Genomic DNA, 13,772 nt, shown 5'->3' on the forward strand with positions numbered 1-13,772 from the left:
TCACTGGTAAAAGAACACTTATATTCCTCTCCACTCATTCCCAGTCATAGGACACAACCATATGGATACGTGTATTTCCATGAAACTGATCTTAGCTATACAAAGTCAATCACTGTAACATTGTTATATGACACAAATTGATAAGAAATTTACACAGAAAAATGTAAAATTTTGTCACAGTATGACTTATATTTCTGTCATTTGCAGTGGGAGAGATGCAAACATATCAGAACCTTACAATGCCCACATCCGACTCCCTGCCTCAGACTGTGTTGACACCTCTTGGGGGACTGTCTCAGAGCCAGGTTGATGATCCAACACTGAAGAGGACAATTAGGCTGGCAAAGAACAGGTACATTTACAGGGGATTTTGGGGTTGAGGACAGTAAAAAATGTGGAATCTGGAAAGAAAGACAAAGGTAGAATATGCAATGTTTATGAGGACAGGTTATCCCCGCTACACTCTTACCTGCATGAGCCTTCAGTTGGTCTAATTACAGATTTGTTTCCCTCCTTCAGAGAGGCAGCCCAGGAATGTCGACGGAAGAAAAAGGAATATATTAAATGCCTGGAAAGTCGTGTCGCAGTTCTAGAGAACCAAAACTTGGCCCTGATCAAAGAACTCAGATCATTTAAGGACCTTCATTGTGTTAAAACAGGATAAATCCTGTATCTGTAGAGGTGGAGGAGTGACTTGGTATGGCAGTGACACAATGTGGCCATTTAGACATAATAATGGAGTGTCTGGGAACGCTTTTTGTTTCAGGCTACAATCCTACAGTTTTTCTTCTAATATTTGATGCAAAGCTGTGACATATCTGACATGAATCAGTAATCGCGAGAGTGATCTGCAGAATATTGTATGATTATTATACAAAGAGAAGATTCCTGTTTCTTATGTAAACTAGCAAACTCCCCTTCTTTCCTTATAAGGAGATGGACTGGGTAAAGGAAGGAAAGGTAAAGGAAAATGTCTTGTTTGGTTGTTGTTACTTAGACAATCAGGGAAAGCACTGTGTCCAGGTAATATTTATTTGGAACTTCTTGGGAGGGTCTGGGAAGAAGAACAAACACTGTATGAAATGCTGTTTATTCTGTAAGTAAACAAATATATATTTTTCACTTTACATATGCAGCGCCGTTCCCTTGATTTACTCAAAGTGGACCTTGGACCTCACACACCTACCAGCTTGTAGATTTATTTGTCAAAAGCTGATATCTGGGTTAAGATGCTTGGTTAAAGTAACAATAACACATCTGATTGATTGAATTCACTATATACGGGATTTTAACAAAATATTTGCATTCAGGAATACATGTGTTGTGACAATCGGACTGTATTGTACACCGTCAGTATGCTGTCAGGCTTTAAATCCAAAACATCTACACACATCATATGTTTTACTACTACTGCTTGTAAACAGAAGATCCGGAACGGGTTCACAGACATAGATGCATGTAGTGTTATATCTCGTGAGCAATGCTTCTCTTGAATACAGATGTATGCAGAAACTACAGAAACTACACACACGCACACGCACACACGTATTTGATTGCATTCGATTGTACAAAAGCTTGCATATCTCTCTGTGGTCATTTGAGTGCAAATTCATTTGTCAGACTCTTCATTCATTTAACTGAATATCCCATGATGTGTGGTCTTATCATCGAAGTGACCTGTGGAGCATCAATGTGTCTGAGGTGAAGTTCTGAGAAACCAGCTCTCTCTAGATCTGTCCATGTTGCTCTAGTGATCATGCATCCATCACCAAGGTAGAACCACAAAGGTTGGAGCACATGCTGGAAGAAGTATGTCCAGGAGGAAGAGTCCGCCACAACGTGCTCCATAAAGTAGAAGGCTCCACCCTGGAAGACGGAGCCAAAGTATTACATCAGATACACCGCACATGTTATAATTAATTAATTTACTATAACAGCTGGTCAAGCAAAGAGAAGAAATGAAATGGAAATAGTCAACTAGAATATTTCAATGTATTATTCTGAGCTACATCAGAGTAGTGGATTTAAAATTCTTACTGAAATAAATAATAAGTGACAGATGTCTTCAAATTTGGAGAAGAGTATTTGGTTAAAAGTGCAAAGTTCATATGCTGCATGTGTTATTTACTACCTATCATTTCATAGTATTTAACATATTACAATGTTTAGTTGGGAGTTGAACTGAAAATGATTTAAAAGAGCCATTATGTCATATCTGAGATGGAAATGAAAATTGATGAAATTCTGTTAAAACAGTAGTAAACTGCCACCTATAGGTACCGCTTGGTGGCGCCATTGTCCTATAGCCCAGCACTGACTCAAGGCATTCGTATCCATTGGAAAAAGTTCCTCCAACACGTGAACGCAGCACATCACTCACAGCTCGCAGGACGCGTCGCACCTCCTGCAGGACTCGCTGCACATTGTTGACAGAACAGAGGACCAAAGTGCAGACGACGACGTCCACAGACTCGTCCCTCACTCCCTCCATGTCCTCTCCAGCCACGACTATAAACTCTCCATAGGTCAGGTGCGCGTTGGCCTCCATGCTGAGCCGCAGGTACCTCTCGAAGTGCGGGTTGGGGTCCGTGCAGATCACCGTGCATCCGTCAGGGTAGAAGCTGAAGTTCGCACCGCTGCCGCAGCCGATCTCCAGCAGGCGAAGTGTCCCGTCAGTGTTGATAAACTTGCTCACGTTCCTGAACAGCTCCCTCTTCATGTCGTGCATTCTGTCATTGTATGTGAATGTTATATTGTAGGCAAGCAACGGAAACAGGCGCTTGTACACACGGAACAAGCCAAAGATCTTCAGTAGATATAAAGGCAAAGTCAGCGCCAAACAAAGCAGTCTGCACACAGTCATCACACACTTCATTTTGCTTTTACTGCTGATCTGATCTAATCTAATCTCACACCAGGACCTGCTGCAGACGGTAAAGTAGATTACGCTTTAATGCCTGTACGCCACCTGTCTGCCATGCTGCACTTTGACCTCGCGGCGGCGCTAACAAGCTGCTGCTGTCACATTTTCGCCTCTTCACTGGATGTAAACAAGAATGAGCGTCATAGCAACATTGGTTAAAAACATTTAATGCGAGGTTATAAGGCACAAGATCATGTTTTAACTTTGATATATGAACCAAAGCAGTCATTTTAATATTGAAATATGATTTAAGACTGGGATTTACACCTGGAAAACCTCATTATTTCATGAGATAAGTTGAGTTCTGGTGCAAATCCAGACCATAACACCATGTGACTGTCAGTCCAAGACCTCAATAGTCCTCCATGCAGGCTCCATAGCGCAGCAGTACATAAGTGATGTGTCCCAAGAGCTTTATATCACCAAGGAGACGTCCCTGATGTGTTATCTGTGTGTTTGCTGATCTGAGTTGATGTCCTGCTTCCACACAAACTCAGGGCAGTAGTGGTCGTCATAGTTACAGCTATCAGAGCATGTGTAGACCGCCAGTGTCCCCCAGTCAATGCTGGCGCCTGTTGAGTCCACACGCAGACTGTTAAGCAGCTGGGGCATCACCTAGAAACACACACACACACATACGCAATCATGACACACGCTGGCTGCAGCAGCTACACACTGATCGATACCTGGTTTGTTTGCTGTGGATCTAAACCCTGGAGGAAAGGAGGAAGGTGTAGGGGTCAGATTATTGAGCTTCAAACAAACAAACAGCAGCAACCTGAAACTCAAAGATCCTCTTGGAGCCACAGGTGCATGGTGGGATATCCTGATCAGACGGTAGACGCTGAGCAGAGAGCCACACGGGAGACCCTCCTCGACTGTAACGCACCACCTGAGAATGAACAACAACAAAAATGAGCCTGAAGCATACAAAATGTCTTTATCAGTACATTTCCGTCAAATCTAATTGTCTCTTAGATAGAACAGGAAGTAAATGCATTCTGCTCAATTCCATCCATTTAAACAGAATGTACAGAGGGTAAGGTTTTTTTTAAAGCGCTTTGGGAAGCTTTGAGACACTTTGTCCTCAATTTTCCATGTCATATATTACTTAAAATAAAAAAAACCAAATAAAATAAAAGGCCCGGTCAGAATTATTGACACCCCCTAGCCGTGATAATAACTAACTAGACTGCAGAGACATTTCCAACACACACACACACGTTTAACAACAACAAAGGATGAAACAATGCAATTCTATATTTAGTGGTTTAACAGTGAATAGGCTAGAATAAATATATAGCAAATAGAACCACTGGATTGTTTCTTCACCTGGTGTGGTTCTGGAGCGATCCTCTTCTTAAACCTCTGGAACACTTTGTTGTCTTCAGTCTCATGCATGGCCATGTCCTCCAGGTCCGTCTCTGCTAGAGCTGAACACACACACATTCTTTACTCAACACAAAGGCTTTGTTCAACACTAATGGACTATAAAATAAATAATTATGAATGACATGTACTAATTTAGCAGCAGGCGTGTTTTAAAGCTTACACTCTGCCAAACTCATCTGAACCCCATCCGCTCTTTTGCCCTCCACCTCTTCCTTCTCTTCCTCTTCCTCCTCCTCTTCCTCTTCCGGCTCAGTGACCAGCTCAGACTCGGGGAAGAGGAATGGAGAAACAGTGATGATGGAGGCGTCTGTACAGAGACCAAGCAACAATATGGAAGAAACATTAAAGCCACCATGACAGAGACTCTTCAAAGTGGTTGTTTATATACTAGAAATAATTCCAAACAGCTAACTGATGTACAGGGGAACACTGATCACACACACCTTGACTGCAGCACTCTTTCTTGTGTGTGTGTTTCCAGTGGAGGGTCTGGTGATGTTTCCCACAGTAGGTAACAGTGTGACAGCGGGAGCAGGCTTTGTTACCGGGGCAACCACATACCCAACACAGCTTCACCCCAGAGCGGGGCAGCACACTGTGGTGCACATCAGCCTCACTGGGGGGCTCATCCTCTGGAGAATGGAGCAAACAATAAAACAAAGTCCTTTCCAAATCCTTCTTTGAAGCTATTTTGTTTCATAAAAGTAAGAACTAACAAACTTCCACGTGTTCTCAGTAAAGATGAGGCATGTGTACACCTGGATACACCGACTGTGAATGTTTAAGCTGAAGGGCTGATTGACATTTAGGCAAAAGCACAAACCTGGCGGAGGGTCAAAGGCGTAGAAGTCATTCCTCCTTGGCAGCTGGCTTCTGAATACTGACGGAGAAGACGAAGAAAACAGACGGATGTGTGAGAAAACTTCACCAAACGGTCTCACCTCACACTGGCATATACAACAGCACCAGAGCAGCAGACGGGAGGAGAGAGAGTAGAGATCATCAGGCACCTTTGATGCAGCGGCTGTCGTTGGACGTGTAGCACTCTGGAGTTTTGCAGCAGAACAGAAATAAAGTCCTGTGGAAACTTCTGTCTTGACCGGAAATGGGTCCATAAACCTGCAGCAGAGAGGGAGACGGTAAGAACACAACACTCCAGAAGAGCTCCAGGAGAGAAACCAGAGGAGCTGGGATCAATACAAGGATGGTTCTGATCACAGGATTTACGACATTGCACACTTCTTAAAGCCCCCTAATAAAAACTACACCTCATTGTATCACTAAATCCCCTTCCTCCTCCTCCATGCTCCAAGTCTCTGACCTGCAGCAGGAAGGCCATGGGCAGGCGGCAGATGTCACACTCCAGCTCGGGCAGGGAAGGCACGCCGCTCTGGCTCAGCCATGCTGGTTTCCCTCCCACTTTACTGGGGAACTGTGCGGCCTGTAGTCGCCAGTGCTCCGCTTCCTCCAGGAATCCCAGAACCACCTCGGTTGACATTTCGCGTCGGCAAATGAATGAAGTGAATCAGGGAAATTAAGACGATAACACTACAACAACGTTTACGACGTACGCGCGTCCCACCCTGAAACACGTCCGGGAGGAACACTGGCAGCCATGTGTTTTGTTCCCCAGTTCTAAGATCTAAATTGACATATTTAAGTATATATAAGTTAAAATAGCTGTCTATTGGCAGAACGTGCGGAGAGGACAACTTTAATTCAGTCGGTCATCTGAGGCTATGAGACATAGACCATAATTAAAAAAATGTGAAATAAACTTGAGCTGAAATTTTATTTCCATCTGTCCAGCAGATGACGCAAATGTACAGTTTATAGTCCGCAGGCTTTTGAGACCACAATACAATATGTCTGTAAATGACTACTGGCACAACAGCAACAACAAAAAAAATAATAATAACAACGAGGGCGCCCTGATAAACCCTAGATAGGATAACAACAATCAATATGTTTGAAAAGGCCAACTGGTAAGTGAATACTATCAATAATATAACAGAGTCTGATAACTCTCTCTCTCTCTCTCTCTCTCGCTCTGATGTCATATGAAGGGGTTGGTTGGTTGGTTGGTTGCACACTTTGTCCACTGTCTGCCAGGCTGTGGACAAACTCTCTGTATTGCTGGCGTCTGATTGAATCAACGTTACTTTAATATGGATTGATTGATTAATGACTCGCGAAGTTTAAGATGGACGTGGTCTTACTTTTGGGTTGTTGCTGTGGGTGATCAAAAGTCCAAACCTCCTCTCTTAATCATGGGATCTATACAAAAGCAGACAACAGCGACGACAAAAGTCAGCGGGCACACTGCTGTAGTAGATAACGGAAGAATGGACGATCCGACAACTGGTTTATACCGGGACTGAATCTCCTCCCCTGCGTGTCGTCTCATGTCGCCCTCTTCTCCATGCCAAATGCCTGCGCGGGGTGACGGGGACTACAAGCCGGCGGCGGCGTCCCCTGCTCCCCCGGTACCGCCGAGGAGGCTCCGGGGCCGTGACCGAGGCTCCGGCAGGAAGCGCGGGTCTGGGCCGGGGTCAGCGGGGGCCGGAGCGGCGGAGAGGCGGGTGAAGTGCGTGCTGGTTGGGGACGGAGCCGTGGGGAAGACCAGCCTGGTGGTCAGCTACACCACCAACGGATACCCCACCGAGTACGTCCCCACGGCCTTTGACAACTTCTCCGGTAAACTCAGTGGGACGCAAAGGGATGAATTCATGTGGATTGGACAAACACACTGCGGCTTATTTCAGGAGGGAGAGTTTCACATCCCACTAGTCTTCATCACCATTGTCTGAAAATACTTTATTAACAATATCGGAGTGTTTTTTTGTTAATTAATCAATCATTCCCACGATGTGACATATGTAATTAATGATTTATCACACAGCAACTTCAATGTGTTTTTGGTTTGATCACTGGATAAGTATCAGTGTAGTGTGTATGACCCTGGTATGTGTGTGTGTGTGTGTGTGTGTGTGTGTAGCGGTGGTATCAGTTGATGGGCAGCCGGTCAAACTACAACTCTGTGACACAGCAGGACAGGTCAGTGATCTTAGCCTTCACACACACACACACACACACACGTACACACACAGACTGCCTGTGGATTTCCTGTTGTTTTTCTAACAGAGAGGAAGAGAGGGGTTTCTTTCTTTCTTTGATCAAAAGAATGAGAGCATCGGGCAGAGACAAAGGACAGAGGGAAAAGACAAATTAACAGGGACATGGAGAAATGAGTCACATCTACAAAGTTCTCTAGTCAGTAGTCTGTCAATAAACACATGATTATTTGATGCCTCTCTCTGCCTCTCTCTCTCTCTCTCTCTCTCTCTCTCTCTCTCTCTCTCTCTCTATCTCTCTCGTCCCTTTTCCTTCACGTTTCCATCTCGTCTCCCAACCCTCCATCTAATTTTAGTGGGACTGACAGGATGTGTGTGTGTGCTGCTTCCTGTGCTCCACTCTCAGTGACTCTCCTTGGACAATGCTCACACCGGTGGATTCTCACGGACACGTGTTGTCTCTTTTTATTTTCTGTCCCTAGGATGAGTTTGACAAGTTGCGTCCTCTGTGTTATACCAGTGCTGACGTCTTCCTGCTGTGCTTCAGCGTAGTTAGTCCAGCCTCCTTCCAGAACGTTCCTGAGAAATGGGTTCCAGAGATCCGAACGCACGCCCCCTTGGCCCCGCTTGTCCTGGTTGGGACACAGTGCGACCTTAGAGAAGATGTCAAGGTGTGTTAAAATGATGCAGATGCTTCAACATGAGTCAGTCGATCATACACCAAGGTCCGAACAAAGCCTTGTGGGTTTGAAGTGTTGTGTCGATTTAACTCAGCACAAGTTTGATGAAGACGAAATGGCAGATGAGTGATCTCCAAATAAACCAACTTTGTCTCCTGTCTCCAGGTTCTCATTGACCTGGCGAAGTACCGTGAGCGTCCCGTGGACCCCGCTGACGCCGCAGCCTGTGCGGCAGAGGTGGGTGCTGTGGCCTATATGGAGTGCTCCTCCTTGACCCAGAAAAACCTGAAAGAAGTGTTTGACACGGCCATACTGGCCAGCCTCCAGACCTGCAGCGCCCACAAGCATCAGAGAGGGAAGCGGAAACGACAGAAACAGCAAAAGCAGACGCCGGTCCAGATGAAAACGCTGTCCAAGTCATGGTGGAGGAGGTACTGCTGCGTGGCCTAGAGGAGACCCGGGGGGTTGGGGGTCTCAGCTCTGAGTCGGGTTTCTTCTGAACAGAGCCTGATGTTGAGGAGAGCAATGACTGCAGTGTAGCTGGCAACCAAACGAAGACTCTTTTTGTGATTTGGGATTATGTTGGATGCGGTTACTGAGTCGTGCCTGGATGTGGTAGAAGCGGCTGTGGATGAGCTCTGGACTGAGCCATGGATTGCTTATGGATCTACAGTATTTGGTCCTAATTCTGGCCTGATTTTGGGCTGTATTCACAACTTTGTCACATTGGGCATTGCAGACTTTAATGTATCGTTGTCTAAGCTTTTTAACCTTAATGCAGCTTTGTTATCTCAAATCCTTCCTTGCTCATCCTTTCATTTTATTTGTGTCCTAATGTCTTCATTTCTTCCTCATTCGAACTGTACCTGCGGCTCATTGGTGCCAATATACTACTGGATATTCCCTGTTTACAATACACATAATCCATAGTGTTCTCCCTGTTATTGGTCTGACTATAACTTGCAAGTGGACCCAGACCACAGATTTGTAGAAGACCAGGGTTTTCTGCATTTCTGCACACCTGGTCCCAGCTGCAGTATCTCTCACAGGTATGAACCACGGTAAGAACCTGGACTTGATAGGACGAGTGGAAGAACCTAATCTGAGTCACGGCCATTGTGAAAACGTCGTTTGCCTTCTGTTCATACAGTCTATACAGGAACAGAAAATAGTCTGAATGTAATCTAGTCTGGATTTTTGTTTAGTTAAGTGTTCCGGTTCAAAGAACCTTAAGTCTTGTAGGGAGATTCACAGGAAATGGTTCATTTTCCCACAGTCCTTTGTGTTATTCTACACACATACAGGAAACCAACATGTACAGTTTCTTACCTAAAGAATAGAAGATTGTTTTATCTCTGAAAAAGAGTCGAGCCAGCGCTTTTCTGAGTGAGGTCATATTGATTCTAATGAAAAAGTGCTTTTCCAAACAGGTACAGTTTACTCTGCTGTAGCCTATGATAATCAACATTTGAGGCCTGGGCAGAGATAAAGCAGCACAAAAATACTACACGATTCCCATTGGAAGATAAGGATAGACGAGCGTCTTAACACATTTCAATTCAGGAACGTGTCCAGATCCATGTGATAAAAACAGTAGCATTGTTCTCTTAACAAGTTCGACCTTTTCACAAGACGCAGGGTTTCATCCAGGACACGGTGAAATACTTTTACCCAACATGGTCTGGGCGGAGATGCGCCAATATATGTGGTCTGGTTGGGTGTGATATTTGTACTGTGAGAGTTAACAAGAGGACACGACACAACACAACGTGATGGTCACTGACTCTGACACTGTGTGTGTGTGTTTGTGTGTGAGCTGATGAATCAAATAGAAATATCAATTAATAAAATGTTTTCACTTTTTAATCGCCGTTTACGAAACAGGCAAAACACACACACACACACACACATTTATTAGACAGTTGGTGTTTGATTCATCTTAACAATAAACAGTGTTAAATGTGAGCGAGACAGAATGTGCTGGGCTATAACAGAACAGTGAAAAAGTGGGAGTTTTTCTTTGTGTTTCGATGCAGTTGTGTAAGACTGTGAAGTGTGAATTCTTTACATATGCATTGACCTGAACAGTTATGAAACAGTTTTATTCCTTCATTTGGTCCTTTTGCTTGATCCAAAAGAGTCATAACATGGACCTTTGCTCCCATCCTGCTGTCTGTTCTCTCTCAAACAGACTCAACCTTGACCTTAGTAGAAGAGGAAGCATAAATACTGGAACACAGACTGTGTGGCTGCTACACATTTCTTTGTATCGTGTTTGTAAATGACTTAACTGAGACTGAAACTCAATCATTTCTATCTACTTGGCTGCCTTTGCTGCATTGACATGGCTCTGTACGGCCTCACATTTGGACCAGACACGCTACATAATCATTCACGGTTTGATCGGACTGCAAGCTACGGGTCCATTAACCTCGTTTCACACTCCAGATTCTGGAGTTCACTCACGGCTCATCACTTTGCTACACTGATCTGTCCCTCAACAAAACCAGTCCAGATCTAACTGAGCTAATGGAGGTTTGAGAATCATAGTGTGAAAACGCTTAAGTATGATTGTTATACTAAATTTATTCCCTCTTTTTTTCTACGGTGTGACTCAGAGGTGGCTGTTCTCTGCAGCTGTGTAATGTGATGAGCTGGCGTGCCTTGATATTTCATTAATAATTGATTTTATGCAAAACATGCTTGTGAAGGAGGTTTGGTTTGCAGATGAGAACATTGTTTTATTTCCACCCCAGAATTCATAATTAACTGTGCTTTTATCATGATGCAGAGTAAAGTCAATGACTTAATTCATATTGTTTGTGTTATACTAGTAAATTCATACCCATCAAATCCAACACTGAGACCTGGACATAGACCATATTGTTGCTCAGAGTGTACTCAAATGAATCTAACCTGCAGCATTCATAGAAATAGGTCAGGCTGGGTTTGGATGTAAAGCTGCGACTGCTGGGCTGAATGGCTGAACAATATTGCAGCTGTGTGGTGTTTGTATGGTAAAGCTGCGAGTGAATGAGGTCACTGTCTGTATCCTTTACTCATGATAGCAAATCTATTGTGTCTTACAGGGGGAAGACATAGTAAGTCGCTTGTCTTGTTGTGTGAGATTCAATGTGTGTGTGTGTCTGTGTGTGTGTGTGTGTGTGTGTGTGGTGTCTGGGCTGATCATGGATCTAAGTAGGCTAAAGGTCACAGGTCATAGTGATACATAGCATTTCCTTTGTACAGTTTCAGCCCATCAATATATTGATTTACATTTATAGACTTGTAGCTTTATAGAGTGCAAACATACAGAAAGAAGCCAAAAATGTTAATATATTCTACTTTAATGTCAATGTCAGAATGCCTGATAAATAAACTCATGGCTCTACACATATATGGTATACTGCGTTTGCTGTGTGACGGATGTATGGCTGCGTAGTAGAGAGAAAGTAGAAAAGTAGAGAGATTGTCTCAGAAAGTAAAGTATTCTGAAAGAAGAAGAGCAGAGGAATGAGGAGGAAGAGTTGGCAGGACAGATACAGTATGTTAACGTTTGGTGTGTGGGACGCTTTCCATGAACAGAGTCACTGCTGGTCTTTGGGGGTCTGACATTAGATCAGAAGCACACAAGCTGCCTGCAATGGCTTTGGTTATCATTTATTTGGTGTAATATGCCAAAAAACGATGATGATTAAATTGACATTGTGTCGGGAAGAGGCAGCAATACCGCTAACAGAGAATTGTGGGTTAAGTAATGTAAGTAAATTGAGTTTAGATTATATTGCTTGCTTTGAAGAACCAAATTGGAGTATTAAGTTGATCGAACAGTACTAGTGCCTAGCTTCAACAATTGAGTGGGGCTTTAAGCCAGTCATTGTTTTTCCAAATGGCATGCACACACAATAATGTGACTGAAATCAGCATAAATCCGATTATGTTTACATTCAGAGACAGAATTAGATGTGCTTCAAAACAGCAAAATCCTATTAATTCGCTCCATGTATATGTCTTATTCGCATTCTTGCCTTAATAGCAGTATAAGAGCGTTAAGTGCATGTAACAGTATCAGAATGTACAGGCCTGAATGCTGTTTCATATAGTTTGCTGCAGAGTTGATGCACAGCTAAAGACAGACAATCATGTGTGTGTGTCTCCTCGTGTGACCATATTGTGGTGTGTAATTAAGTATATAAGTGGTAATGGTTGGAACACTATGGATGCAAGTTTACTTATTAAACTTCTACCCAGGTACTCTTAACCATTAGACACCTGAATTCATACAGATATGAATGAACATACAACATAACACAAAAATAACATTATTAAAAGTCAAAATCTACTCTCCTCTTACCCATTTTTTTGTTCATTTGAGTTCATTTGTGATTACGACCTCATCTTGTAATAACGGTGTTTCATGAAGGTACCATCAGAAATCATTGACACTCGACTGAGCACTTACATTCCTCCACTGTCCTCACTGTGACTGCACTAGGACGTCTCATAATAATCTAATAAGATGACACAACCTGGGGCAGTGGACATTCTTTACATTCACTCTTTTGGTTTGCGTTTGCCCCCCCGTCATGCACACTGAGCTCACTCCACAGGGACAACAGCTGAAAACGGAAACATGTAAAAAAACCAAACGCAGCCTTTGTTTTCCTCTCTGCTGCCTGTAGAAACATTGTAACAGATACAACTTTCACTCGATCTGTCCACACTAGATTCTCTGTTTAACTGAGACTCTCAGTCAAAGCAAAGATTATGTTTGTGCTGAAGTTTTATATCCTGAGAAATAAAGAATATTTGCCATGATACTTGCTGTGTTTGGTTGGTTGATACTGAGCAGTGATACTGGGTATGTGTGTGTTGAAATATAATCCCTGTATTCATGTAACTTCTTTTCTCTGCACTTCACTGCACAAACAATGAGCAGAATTCAGCAGCTATGACAGACTTCATCTTCATCTACACCTGCACATTTCATTCATTAGTCTGGAGGAGCCTTATTCAGCATGTGAAAACAACTGGCAGTAGAGGGTGGAGTGCAAAGCTAGAGAAACCCACCGCGATTACATCACCTCACATATATCACACTGTGGTTTAGATTATGAAAACACCATACATGGCTACAATACTTGTATACAAGCGCATACAAAGTTATCTCTTATCATGTGTTTTTCTACACGTGTCCACAAAGATGATCACAGATTTCATGACAAAACCAATTAATCCAGATGGAATAAGTTTGGAATAAGCACCAAGTGTAGCAGCTGACACACATCAGCAGCAAGGAGGATGAGATTGGAGTAATGTTAGAGGAAACGATAGACACACACACACACACACACACACACACACACACACACTTACACAAAGCACTCTGTCAATACAAAGCCCGAAAACACACAAATCACACACAGACATCAAGGCTGGATTATTGTAAACAGCCTCTCTGCTTTCCCCCTCGTGGTTATGCATGAGTTTTATTTTGAAGGCCATCATGTGACATTCGGTTAGTGGCATGGATCTGTTCTGAGGGAGCGGCGTGTGTGTGTGTTTGTGTGTGTGTGTGTGTGTGTGTGTGTGTGTGTGTGTGTCTGTGTGTGTGTCTGTGTGTGTGTCTGGTGAGGGAACCAACTTAACTCTGTCTGGAAACCTGTTTTGTTTTAGTTGACAGTCGGGGGAATGAGGAGGTTT

General features: G+C 43.4%; 4 protein-coding genes across 6 annotated transcripts; 2 read left to right on the forward strand and 2 right to left on the reverse strand.

The window, feature by feature from the left end:
- Positions 1 to 200: 200 nt before the first annotated feature.
- Positions 201 to 664, forward strand: LOC143004909 (cyclic AMP-dependent transcription factor ATF-1-like). Its single transcript, XM_076156087.1, has 2 exons — positions 201 to 352; positions 520 to 664. Exons 1-2 carry the CDS (start codon positions 216 to 218, stop codon positions 662 to 664), a joined length of 282 nt encoding a protein of 93 aa, XP_076012202.1. The 5' UTR covers positions 201 to 215.
- A 480-nt stretch (positions 665 to 1,144) lies between these two features.
- On the reverse strand, positions 1,145 to 2,921 carry LOC143004481 (thiol S-methyltransferase TMT1A-like). The gene is made up of 2 exons (XM_076155380.1): positions 2,381 to 2,921; positions 1,145 to 1,866 (listed from the first exon to the last, which is right to left on the reverse strand). Exons 1-2 carry the CDS (start codon positions 2,873 to 2,875, stop codon positions 1,630 to 1,632), a joined length of 732 nt encoding a protein of 243 aa, XP_076011495.1. The 5' UTR covers positions 2,876 to 2,921; the 3' UTR covers positions 1,145 to 1,629.
- A 175-nt stretch (positions 2,922 to 3,096) lies between these two features.
- On the reverse strand, positions 3,097 to 6,776 carry pdcd2 (programmed cell death 2). Of its 3 annotated transcripts, XM_076155378.1 has the most exons (10): positions 6,688 to 6,776; positions 6,535 to 6,592; positions 5,637 to 5,801; positions 5,326 to 5,434; positions 5,139 to 5,195; positions 4,759 to 4,947; positions 4,476 to 4,622; positions 4,256 to 4,356; positions 3,702 to 3,815; positions 3,097 to 3,538 (listed from the first exon to the last, which is right to left on the reverse strand). In XM_076155378.1, the coding sequence occupies exons 3-10, from the start codon at positions 5,652 to 5,654 to the stop codon at positions 3,368 to 3,370; spliced, it is 906 nt and encodes a 301-aa protein (XP_076011493.1). In that variant the 5' UTR covers positions 5,655 to 5,801; positions 6,535 to 6,592; positions 6,688 to 6,776; the 3' UTR covers positions 3,097 to 3,367. The 3 variants fall into 3 exon arrangements, with proteins under 3 accessions (XP_076011493.1, XP_076011492.1, XP_076011491.1); XM_076155377.1 differs by lacking the exon at positions 6,688 to 6,776 and having other exon boundaries at positions 6,535 to 6,624; XM_076155376.1 differs by lacking the exons at positions 6,535 to 6,592; positions 6,688 to 6,776 and having other exon boundaries at positions 5,637 to 6,346.
- On the forward strand, positions 6,721 to 12,889 carry rhoua (ras homolog family member Ua). Its single transcript, XM_076155379.1, has 4 exons — positions 6,721 to 7,012; positions 7,314 to 7,372; positions 7,872 to 8,060; positions 8,235 to 12,889. The coding sequence occupies exons 1-4, from the start codon at positions 6,721 to 6,723 to the stop codon at positions 8,517 to 8,519; spliced, it is 825 nt and encodes a 274-aa protein (XP_076011494.1). The 3' UTR covers positions 8,520 to 12,889.
- The last annotated feature ends 883 nt before the right edge of the window (positions 12,890 to 13,772 follow it).

Source organism: Genypterus blacodes, unplaced genomic scaffold (genome assembly GCF_046128005.1).
Source record: "Genypterus blacodes isolate CSIRO-AG114 ecotype Tasmania unplaced genomic scaffold, CSIRO-AGI_Gbla_v1 ptg000067l_1, whole genome shotgun sequence".
Taxonomy (NCBI): domain Eukaryota; kingdom Metazoa; phylum Chordata; class Actinopteri; order Ophidiiformes; family Ophidiidae; genus Genypterus; species Genypterus blacodes.